The sequence below is a fragment of the Athene noctua genome, chromosome 2 (assembly GCF_965140245.1).
Source record: "Athene noctua chromosome 2, bAthNoc1.hap1.1, whole genome shotgun sequence".
In the NCBI taxonomy this organism is placed as follows: Eukaryota; Metazoa; Chordata; class Aves; order Strigiformes; family Strigidae; genus Athene; species Athene noctua.
The window spans coordinates 138,030,358-138,042,535 of record NC_134038.1 but is presented as its reverse complement, the minus strand read 5'-3'; the positions used below and the strand labels follow the sequence as shown (position 1 = coordinate 138,042,535).

Sequence of the window (12,178 nt, the reverse complement as noted above, 5' to 3'; positions counted from 1 at the left end):
ATGAAGGTAGAGGAAGGATGTGGCCTCTAGCACGATTGCCTTCTGCCACATGTAGAGTGTGCTGCTGGGTGGCTGCTGAGTATCCACTGATCAGTGGATGTTGAAATTACCATTGTATTGAGATGTCCTGGGTGATTTTGTCTGTCTTTCTGTCCAGGACAATATAATGTTAACTGCTCTTGTTTCACATTTTCAAACTTTTCTTCAGAGTTGTGAGAGTGGGATGTTGACAATTGTTAGTAATTGCATTACTTCAGGGATCCTTTATGGGCTTTATGCCTTATTCTGATCATACCACATGTCTTGTGAATGATGTTTTAAATTTCACATGCTCTCAGAAACTGGATGTCAAAACTCCCACTGCAGAGTAGCCTTGAGCTTTGCATAGGTCTGTTAGACAAGATGGCTAGTATACACTGCAGGAGACAGTACAGAGAGGTAAGACAATCCCTAGAAAAATAGTTGGAATGTCTCATATTTTTTTTAATACTAAAGACAGACTGTTTTGGGAAAATGAGGGAAATTGGAAGAAGCTGGGAGGTGTACAGAAGAGTTTGAGAGCATGGGTTGGGCAGAGGAAGGGAAGAACTGAGGTGTATGCAGGAGAGAGTGTCTGGGGTGCTGTAGGTTAAGTGCGGGGCAATTAAAGAATCTGCAATGGGACAGATGATGGCAGTGAGGAAGTGTGAAGCATAAAGATAATGCATAATACAGAATTTTACTGATAGAAAAAGGAACAGAGCTATGGAAAGAAATGGATGTAGAGTTGAGCTGGCTAAAGGGACAGTAGCTGGTTGTGTAGAGATTATAAGGAAAATATGAAGAATGCAGAGACAAGAGGATGAGAAAGGGTCCTGGCTAGCATGGCAGGGCTATTCCATCACAGGCTAGTGAGATAGCCTGTAAATCGGGAAATCAGATAGCTCTTACTTCTCCATGTTCATCTTAAGTTAAATTTTGGTCCTGAAATGCTCAACCATGCTATTAGGAGAGGTTGTTTCCTCCTGAAAGCTCCGAAAACCTAATGTCAATTATATACATGAACGTCAGCCAAACCTCAGCATGGAGAACTCGCTTATCCTGGAGTCACAACATAAATCCAGCATTACAGTGTGCTCAGCAGAGGCAAAGCAAACATTTAACAAGGGAAGGAAGAAGCTTCAAGTGTGTGCTTGTGAAAGAGATATGCTGTGAAAATAAATTACAGGTCAAGCTACTGAATTGCCCACTCCCTAAGGAATGTGCAGTATTTACTTGAAATTAAGGTTAAAAAAAAAATAGTTGCCACAGAATTCCCAGCTGAAAAGGAAATAGATTTACTAGGAAAACTCTCTGGAGTTTCAAAACCAAGTACCTGCGTAATTCCACGTGCAGTTGACTGCTCCGAAGGATTGATAGCTGGTACCTTATGGGTGTTGTATTTTGTTTTGTCTGACTGTGCTAATAACTATAACCATCCTTTCCTTTCCTGATATTTTAGGTACAGAGAGAACTGGCTGCTGTCATTGCTTTGAAAGCAAGGAAGTCAGGTGAGTCAGACTGAACTTTAGAGGGGGTTTTGTAATGCTGTTCCCTTTCGTCATTATTGGAGTATTTGAGTTGTTACTGCTGTCTTATTAATATGGGGAAGCAAAGACAGGGGACATCATTCCTCTCTTGTTGGAGAATCTGTGTGTATACCACAATCCAATTACTGTCAGGCTTCACTTCCCATAGCTCATCACATCTAATGACCTAGATGATAAAATTGGAGTGTTACAGTTGAATGTGAACTTGGATCTGTTTCTGGCCAAAATCACTATTGTCTCTGAGCTTGCACTTTATAAAAGAAGCTTATGTCTTTATTTGACTTACATTTAAGAAAAATAAGTTGAAAATTTTCTTACATTTTCTTTTATGGCCCAGTATCTCATGCCATCTTTGTTGTGTTTTACCTGCCCAGTCAGGTGTATTTCTTCATGCAAAAGCAAAACCACAACTTCATGCATGAAGGTGTTCTTTCCTGAAGACTTGTCTATGCGACGATATGACTGTAGAGGCAAGTCTGTGTTATCAGGGATAGTTGGGAAAGGCAAATGGATAGTTGAAAGTCTCTGACAGTATAAGCATCTACAGCAAATGCTGAGGATACAGCACAAAGTCATAGAAATATGTGGTCTTCTCAGCTCCATCAAGGTTTGATAGGACAGCCACTTTCAGAAGGTATCTGCATTGCTGAGCTGGAGTGGAAGCAAGGGAGCTAAATTTATACAGGGTTAACTCTCTGGTGTCTTCATGTGTAGTGCAGTTAATCTGGCAAGGGCAAACTGCATATGGTGAAGTGAGAGTTGAATGTATTTCTGGACTAAAACAGAGGTGGAGTTGTCTTAAATTACTGGCATATTCCCAAAGCCACTGAGGTCTTTGGGAGCATTTTCACTGAGCATCTCTTTTGACCTTCAGTGATTTTGCTAGAAATTGAGATCACAGATCTTTCACTTTTTGAGCTATTTTCTGACCTGTTAATAATATTGCATCATAATATCTATTTGTCTATCTGCGTTTTACAAGTACAGTACAAGTTATTACACACAACACGCACACTACACACAACATGGTATCTTAAACTGGAGGCCCCAAGAAGATGTGGTTGGCATATCTGCAAATATTTCCTTGTGGCAATGTAAGTTTTACAAAACTAGACACAGTTTGATGCATTTCTGTCTGGAAATAGAAGTACCCATAGGCTGTATCCACAGTCATCTGTAAATGTTAATCTGCAGAAATTAAACACAAATCTAAATGTGAATTCAGACCTAAATTGCTTCTGTGTAATAGTTTTGCTTCTTAAACTTCTCTAGTAGTTCACGATGTTAACACCCCTCAGCTGCTTGCTCTTACCTGGTATCACCCCACTCTCACCTGAATTATAATGGTTAGACATGGAAATGCTTCTGCTCTGGTTCAGTGCAGAGAAAAACAGGCTATTTTAAGGGAGGGCTCAAGGCAACCTTTTGTTTTGTTGTAAAATAGGCTAAGAGCATGGTACTGTGTACCTTTTTACTTAGTGCTTATACAGTTCTAAGAAAACTCCCTGCTTCTCTGCAGTTGTGTTGGCAAATACTACTACTGCTACTGGCAATAAATAAAAACTCCATTCCACAAACCAGTTGATTTTAACCTGAATTAGCCTCTCATTTCCTTTCAGTGGATAGCTACATAAATGGTTGTGTCAGTAGAAAATGACAGAGGTTGGATTAGGAATGAGCTGCAGGAGATGAAAATGAGAAGGGAGGATAGCTCTTTGAGTCTCCTTCTTACTAGTGTAATGGCAACCCACACTGAGCAGGTAGAAATATTTTAGTTAAAAATCAGAGCCTTAAATAAACAAAGCTCCCTAAAGGGCTTTGAAGTGCTGACCAGTCTTTCCTAATACATTAATGTAAACACTTAAAAGATTCGTTTAGATCTGAACAAAAGATACCTCTTTAGTCAGTTTAACTAGTACATGCTTGTTGAAATTTGCATTTCTTTATGCCTCATCTTGGATGACTAAAAAATGGCTACATGATCAGGCATAACTGTAAGGTCTAATTTAAGTTAATACCTTTACTACAGTAGGAGCAGAGTAAATTAGGGTGGTTGATTATGCTTTTTTATTTTATTGCTGATGGTTAAATTCACAGCAGAGCAGTTACTGTTAGCAATCAAGCTATGGCATGCTGTGCCTGGTGAAGTGAAGCATATTTCAGACACAGTGCTTCTGGAGCTAAAAACCACAGTATCTTTCAAAGATACTGTTCTTCTAACCCTCTTCAAGACTCTGTATAATTCCAGAAAATAAACCAACAAAGATCAGACAAAGCATTTATTTTGGCATGAAAAGAGTGGAACATGGCTATTGGGCCAGCTGCTCTGGGTGGCTTCCAGGCTGGTGTGAACGATGTGGGCACGTGGCTCACCTGCCCTGGGATTCATGAGTGGGGTGCACAGGCAATGGGCATGGTCCTAACCTGCTGGCTGGAACCTGCCTGCGGTGAGTAATTGGTTCATTAATCAAAAGCTTTCCTAGAGATTGGCAGCCCAAAAGCCAAAGCTGTTGTGCAGAAGTTCCTGTACTGTTTTTGATGGTTTGGTGGTTTTTAAATTACAGTGTTTCAAAATACTTCCTCTAGATAGCTGGTTAGCACTATCAGTAAGAGCAAAAAAGAGTATTTTTGGTTAATGCAGGGACTGTGTAATTTGCTCCTGAATTACTTTAATTTCTGGAAATACCTCTGCCCTTAGAGAGGCACTTCACAGTGATTTAATTGTGCTAGAAAAACTGGCTGATTAAAGCTTTCATATTACTTGTCTAGGGCTGTTGTAATAATCACTGGGTTACTTCGCATGGAAAGTGCTATATAAGCACCCGAACACCACAGCTCCCTCTGCAAGAGGTGAAGAGGGTCCAGCTAGGAAGGTTAGTTATGCTTGGAGGTGAGGAAACATTGCCTTTGGTTACCTGGCTGAAACAGTTTCTTTTTGTTTAAATGAAGCTTGGGTTTGATACCTAGAATACCTATATGAGAAGTAGTAATTGCAACTATTTCAGTTCTTGGGCCAGAATGGCTGTTTCAGAGGTTTAGACACTGTATCTACTGACGAAATGCTTTGAAAATGAAGGGAAAGAGCTGAGCCTGCTGTGGGGTAGGGCAGAGTATCAAATTCTTGCTCGTGCAGGATCTGACTTGATGGAGAATGTCGGCTACCAGAAAATAAAAAGTCAGTAAGTGTGTGTGGGAGAATGCCTTTCCTCAAGTTCTTCTGGTTTTATTGTAGGGTAGAAGAATAGGAGAAACACATAAAACTGGCAGATGGCTGAAGGAAAAATACAGAACCTGAAAACTGAAAAACTTCTGTGCTTAGAAAAAGGCTCCATTTTCTTATTTAGATGTGTACTGCAAGTATACCACTACTCTGATAGCAAAGCATAAGCTGATAGAGAGGTACTTGAGAGCCCTTGTGCAGGGGGAGCTCAGCATTTTTAGCTTCTTTGCAAATAAAACTAAAAAAGCAAAATTAATGTCTCTAATCCTGAAGCTTTGATGGACTTCAGTAACACTGTTGACTGAAAGGCACATTTATTTCATTAGAATAAAGCTTTCATGATAAAGGTGGCTCAAGAGGGGGAAATGAGCTTGTGCATTTCTCCGTGGCTTATAAAAATACACTAATATTGTTCTTGCTTAACCTTAGAAATGAATGGATTAAATGCTGTCTTCCTTGGTTTGGTAAAAGGTCTTGAAGAAGTAAGTAACTGGAGCAGAAGATAAATTTGTTTTTAATTGTAGGCGCTTGGCATTAGAATTGTTGTGTTTGTTTATACCTTGCTGGCTTCTGCTGGCTTCCACAAATGTGCTGAAACATAACAGAAATGCAGCCTCTCCTCTGAAGCTTTACAAGGGTTGGCATTTATCTCAATTGCTTGTCATGGCTCATGACATGTTTCTTATATGTTAGAGATGGTAGCTAAAACAAGGATAAAAAGCAGCAAATAGCCTAAGGCTGGAGGCTTTAGCCGGTGGTGTAGCTACACAGGTATATCTGAACCGATCAAAATCTGTCAGGTAGATGCTCTGAACTTGTTAATCCCATCCACAAACAAGATGCTTTGCATTTCTGTGCATAAACCCAGCTGCACCCCATGGCATCACCCAGCAAATTCCTTTAAATCTAATGGCATTTCTGTAACTTTATTTGTGCAAAGGGCCATTAGTAACAGCATGGCCCTGGTCCTTGTTTTCCTGAATACAGGGTCTAATTAAGATAATATCTGACAGAGCATCGTTGAGGTAGGAAGAGTGTAACTGCAGCATCTCCCCAGGTGTTGCAGGAGCAGTGGCAGGGCTGTGGGTGCTTCTCCATCCCACTGTGAAGGGCAGGGCACCCAGAAATGCCCTAACACTTGTGTGTGTGTTTGCATCCTCTTCAGAATGATATTCATCTTTCCACAATATAACCATTCATAAATTGACTAGCTCTATTTATATATTTTAAAAATGTGTCATTTACTTTTTATTTATCATGATACACTTTTGCAATATATTAACTTTGAGATCTTCTGGATTACCTCCACCCTATTCTGTCATATATGTATGCATACCCATCCTTCCCCTTTTCTTTTGTATTGCTTCTGTCAGGACTTAACTGCCTATGTGATTTGCTTAGTATTTTTATTTTAGGGCAGACGATTCAATATGAAGCAGTCACTGGGGCCTGAGCTTTGCTGACATGAATGAAAAGCAAGCTGTGAACAGCTATTCCTTTTCTCAACCACTGCGCCACCTCTACAGCCCTGCTGTCAGAGCTGATTGTGTGACTCCACTCAAACACACTCCAGGCAATGTCAGCCCGGTTAAAAACATGAGAACAGCCAAGCTGAGTCAGGTTAAAAGTCCATCCGTCTCCGATCCTACCCTGAGTGATGAGTAGGGGGTTCTTCGAGTAGAGAAACAGAGCAAGTACAAATAGTCCTTCTTCTGATGTGCATACTCAGCATCTACCAGTCTGTGCTAGAGAGATTTTGCTGTACCCACACTGTTGTGTTAAGTAGCCCTTGGCGGCCCTTTTCTCCATTAATTTATCTAATTGCTTTTTCTACCTGCTTATACTCCTGACCTTCATCATCTCTTGTGGCAGCGAGTCTCAACAATTCATGTGTGGGGCATTTGAAGGCATATTTTTTCTTTTTTGTTTTAAACACATTCCCCATGACCCTCAGCCTATTGTGGTATAGCTCTTTGGTGATGGAAAGTGGTGAATAATCTGTTAATCATCATACTATTCAGGATTTTGTGCACCTCTCTCATACCCGTGTGAGTTTTCTCAGTTTCCAGGCTAAATTGCTAGTCATTCCTCATACCAAATCTATTCCATTAGATCTGATCATCTTTACTACATCTATTATATTATTTTCAAGATGGGGCAGCCAGAGCAGCATGCAGCAGCATGTGCTGGAGTTGGCACAAAGTCAGGGTGGGGAGGTGGGGGGATGTGGGAAGGAGTCAAGTAAGACCCTTTGGCAGCATTAAGCTGCTTTATCAGCTTAGTTAACTCAGGAAACTGCATCTTTACCATTCAGCACTTTTCTCCAAGTAGCACAGATTCTTGTGAGACTTCCTGGTAACTTTACTCCATAATAATTAGCAAAAACTTTGTCATTTGGTGCTATATGAATGTCTTATGTCAATAGTTTCATTTACTTGTAGAATGGGGCCATTATACAGACAATGTAAATCATTACAAATTTGAATTAGATTTGTACACATAATTGGAAAAATGAGATTATAAATACATGATCAAAGGTCATTCAAGAATGGAGCAGTTCGGTGTTGTGTTTAAATCTCAAACATATTAAGTACCCTCTGAATTTACAGGTTTATAAACAGGCAGATACACAGTATGTCTAGTGTAAAATGTTCACGGTTTATTATTTCTTACTTTATGCCACTGAAAAAGGGCATAAAGAAGAATGAAACAAACTTGGTCCTGTATACAGAATAAAGTGGAAGTCACGTGCCAGAGAGGTGCGCATTTTCTCTTGTGGAAAATTTGAGAAGGTTTGAAGGGTGGGAAAAGATTAATATCTGCAGGATCTTACTGATTTTCTATGTGCTCTTATATCTCTTTTCAGTGGGTTTATTTACTTGACTTAAGTAAGACCTTATTTCATTACAACTTTCAATTTCTCCAAGCATCCTTTTCTTTAAAGCAAGGGTTGAATTTAGCAAAACGTACGGAATAAGGGTTCTTCTGCAAGTGTCACTAATATCATTCATCCTAGAGAAATGGCCACTCAAATACAGGTGCAGGAGTGTCATGCTTCTGGTAGGCCTTGGTAACTGTGCTTTTCCTCTGCCCATTGAAATGTGGTTCAAAATAAGAGTTGCACCCAAAACCATATCTAGGAATATTTTTAAAGTTACATTGTGCTTTAAGGATTTCATACCTTGAAATAAGGTAGGTAATCATGTTGGCTTCTTTAAGTGATCCTTTTTAATCATTTTATGCCTTACTGAAGGGAATGGCCACCTCTAGGGACCAATGTTTTGTTGCATTCCATGGGATTCTTCCATTACTCCTGAGATCAGGCATACCGAGAAACTGGCAGTGCTTCAGAAGGAAGGATCAGACCCCTTCCAGCCCTGAGAATGATGCTCATTGTGTTGGCTGCTGAGGAACACTATGTGTGACAGACACATACACCTCCGCTGTGCTGAGGCTGAATTGGTGACGACTTGCTTTGTGCCCACCCTGGGCAATGCTGGGGTGGGAAGTGCACTGGACAACATCAGTGAATGAACTACACAGTTATGCTCACCAGCCTTTGTGTAGTCAACAGCTGATGTAAAGCAGATTGGACTCTGAGCCTAGGAAAAAAAGGAAAAGAGCTCCAAACAGCTCTCTGGTGGGAATTATGCTGAGAGGGATTTTGGAACCCAGGTGTTTGCAGTTGTTGAGAACTTTGGGCATAGTTCTTTCTGTGGGAGCTATAAGGCATAGAAGAAATGAGCAATGCAGAATAGCTGTTTAGGTGACAGATGTTTTGCACATACACAAAAAGGGATTGCATGTCCGAAAGACAGTAATTGTGAAAAAGGAAAAACAATTCCCAGGTGAATGTTTTGTTTCCAGTGCTTTGGGAGAGGCATTTACAGAGAGTTCACAGAATTTATTTATTCAGAGCCCTCTTTGTTTCCTGCTCTTTTCCTGGCCATGCCCAGAGGATGTTTCTATGGAATAGAGAGTGGTGTTTCACTTTGCACCAACCTGCTCAGCCACTGCCCGTGCCTCCTTGTTTGATCAGTTCCCAGCAATCATTTTCACTGTGCCTGCTAATCTTGTAATGGGTTCTTCTCTACCCTTCCAACATCTCATTTCAGGCAACACTTCTATAGATACATTCACTGCCACTTGATTTCTTTAATTTTAAATATCATGCACATGAGAATGAATGTCTAAAAGCACTGGGTAGAAGTTAAAGCTTTCTGCATTCAGCCATCAAATGGTTTTCCTTGAGCTGCTTTTTTCTCTTCCTGTAGTAATTCTATAGTATTTGCAACTTGTTTTCCACCTTGTTTCTCCTTGATAAAAAATGATATGAGTTCCTGTGTTCACAAAGTGGGTGTAAAATGTGGCTTTTCCTTTCCATGTATCACAAAGTGCCAGGCATTGAAAAATCAAACCTCCCCTGGCCACATGAATCAACAGTAGTTGATTATCTATTAAAAAATGTTTTCCTTGTTTAGCCAGAGGTGTTTTACAAATTATGTTCTTCTAATGCACCACCACCTTGGGTGACATATGGCCTTCACATCCAGATGAAAGGCTTCAGTTTTGATAAATAAAATAAACAGAACTTCCTAACAAAACCAGTTGTACAATAATGTGAAAAGAATAGCAGCAAAGGCTCCTGGCCATAATCTGACTGAGTTGGGAAATATCGGTGGCTTTACTTGGTACACTCATTTTTTAATTTACTATGGCTATGTAACATAGGCGGGCCTGAGTCTCATTTAAACTGAGGTTTGTCCTTCCTGTGGTCATTCAGATGCAGTGGAAAGGAACCGTGCCTTAATAGTGTGTGGATCAGCCAGACCAAATCTACATCTGTCAGCCTCCTTTCTTACCACACTGGCTTTGCTCTGTTTAGATTGCAGATTCCTACCCTTGCTGTTATCTGTTCCTTTTGATAAACTCTGCAATGAGAGGAAATGTTTTTGCATCATTTTCAGGAGTCCTGTTTCCTATCTGAGATCTGAGAAATGGCTTGTAGCACTAGGACCCTTGGGAACTTATTTTCTGCACGGAAACTAGACCAGCATAATGGGTACCCTCTGTGCAAATTCAATATTAGTTCTACACCTAAGGTCAAGCAGAAGTTAATGACCATTTTTTACATACAGAAATCAGTTATGAAACCAATATTACATTTCATGCTTTTGTCATTTTAAAAAGAAATAAAATGCTGGAATAATTTATATTAAATTGATTTAAACTACAAAGCATAAATATCATGAATCGCAGATTAGTATTTGAGAGAAAATGGCATCATTGTCACTTGTGCAAAAGTTCATTCCCCAGTTTACAGCATCTTTATTTCACCCCATGCTTGCTGTGCTTTTTTAGATACAGAGGTGCTGAACAATGCTGTAAGCCAGAGTCTGTCTTTAATAATTTTTGCATTTTCTTTGTTTCTTTAATTAGCTGATTTACTCAGCTGATTGCACAGCTGTCTGGGCAACACCCCCCCAGGGGCCTGCCAACTGTTTCAGAGATGTAGTGTACTCAGTGAAGGGAAGTCTGTACAATAATTTGCATATATATATGCAGAAATAGTGGGAAGGAATGAGAAAGCTCAAAGGCAATTTCTGTATTGCTAATAAAAGGAAACATGTTAAAGATGAGCTTAAAAAGCTTTCTCTTTTCAGTAATTTCTGAGAAAAGATTACAATTTCATGGTAAATAAGGAACCAATTCTCAGCTGGAGGGTTTTATTCCTGGGATTATCGCTGTCTCTTACATGCAGCTTTTGGGGATTTCAGAGGTGTTCAGTGCTTCTTGGTTTTCCCCTTTTAATTTGGAAATAGGACTTGGAAAATACAGGAGTATGCATGAGTACCTGGTCTGGCTCAAAATGGTCCCCGAATCTGAGGTTTGTAAAGCATTTACTTACTGCTCATTTTCCTTCCCACCGCTCAGTGCTGGTGCTTTATGGAAAACCTAGAGGATCTGGCTTTTAGTTTCCCCAATGGTATCAGTATGAGCTATTCTTTTTTTTTTTTTTTCCCCCCACTCTGATAAATTAATAAGCATCAGCAAACATTATAACACTGTCAAACAGCTCAGAGCTGCCATAGTAACCAGCCTCTCTAGAGCTTGCTGTATACCCTCCACAAAGGATAACAAGGGATACCACAAGCTCCATTGTTCAAAATAACAATAAAGTTTTCAGGAATCATGAAATTGACTTAGAACTATGTGATTTTTGCTGTTTGTTTCTGACAAGCTTCATGCTAGCAGCTTTCTTTGGAAAAAAACCAGAAAAGAAACATGCCTCTCAAAAAATGTGGGATATAAGAAGAATGCTAGAAGTTGTGAGCTTCCCAGCAGCTGACAATAAATCAACTGGTGCAAGGCTGCTGGCAATACAGAGCACTGGAGTCTTACCCCGGGGAATATTCTTGCAGATTCCTGAGGTCTTTTCAATAGTGATGGTTTGACAGGGACAGATAAACAGGCTATAACTATCCAGCAGGGATGAGACAGTGAAAATCTTTTGGCTTGTCAAATAAACAAAGTTCTGTTCTGAAGTAGGCTCTTCACCACTTCCAAGGTGGTGTGTGTCTCCTATCTGTAGAGGGCATGTAGGTGCCTTCTGCTTATTGTCTAGAAAAAAGAGATGCATATACGAATTTTGATCACACAGTACTGAAAGGATTGAAATCTTAAAGGGCAGAGTGGTTTGATGTTCTAGGATGTTAGCAGGTTAAAGAACAACACTAAATAATAAATGAACAACCTTATTTGAAATGAAGGAGCATCACTGAAAGCATGAGGGATGCAGCCGAAGGGATGACTGAGCTTCACAGGCCGAGCAGAGCTGCCTCTGGAGCAGCTGTGGGGACAGAGAACTCCTCATCACCCAGCTGGTGCCCGGGCTGTGTCGGTGGGCCTGGCAGCGTTGGGGCAGCTGGGATCCCGCAGGCCGTGCCTGAGGCTTGGCAACGTGCTAAGTGAGTTCAGTGTTGGGAGCCAACTAGGGCACTGCAGAGGTAAATCGCATGTCTGCCAAGGGCCACGTTTATGGGCTCCCTGTCCCCCAAAAGCAGTCAGTCCTTGTCCCACGGTTGGACTTCACACCAAACTCAAGGGCTGAAGCTGGAGCTGTGTGTCACAAGGGATCTGGCAGCAGTGGCGGTTTGCGGGGTGCCCCATCCCCTGCCCTTCGTGCTGCCTGTTCTCGAGCAGGTCATCAGGCCGAGCCAGGTTAAAAGTAATCCTTTGCCAATCCACAAACCCCAGATGCTTGACGGTGGTACAGAGAGGGAACAGTAAGTACAGGATGTGTTGTACCGCCAGCAGTGATGGGGAGCTAAACTGGCTTTCTGTCCTGGAATGGCCATGTGGGTGCCACCCTGAGCAAGTTCTTACGGAT

The 12,178-nt window shown here is 40.9% G+C and overlaps 1 protein-coding gene and 1 long non-coding RNA gene across 4 annotated transcripts in view; one reads left to right on the top strand and one right to left on the bottom strand.

Annotated features, from left to right (window-relative positions):
- The window catches only part of RAPGEF5 (Rap guanine nucleotide exchange factor 5), a 163,744-nt gene that overhangs the window by 46,170 nt on the left and 105,396 nt on the right, over positions 1-12,178 (top strand). For all 3 annotated transcript variants that reach the window (XM_074900403.1, XM_074900404.1, XM_074900402.1), the window contains exon 7: positions 1,481-1,529. In XM_074900403.1, the coding sequence (XP_074756504.1) occupies positions 1,481-1,529 (49 nt within the window). The remainder of the gene's footprint in view (positions 1-1,480; positions 1,530-12,178) is intronic.
- LOC141958006 (uncharacterized) overlaps positions 1-12,178 on the bottom strand; it is a 62,665-nt gene that overhangs the window by 26,168 nt on the left and 24,319 nt on the right. The gene's annotated exons all lie outside the window — the stretch shown is intronic.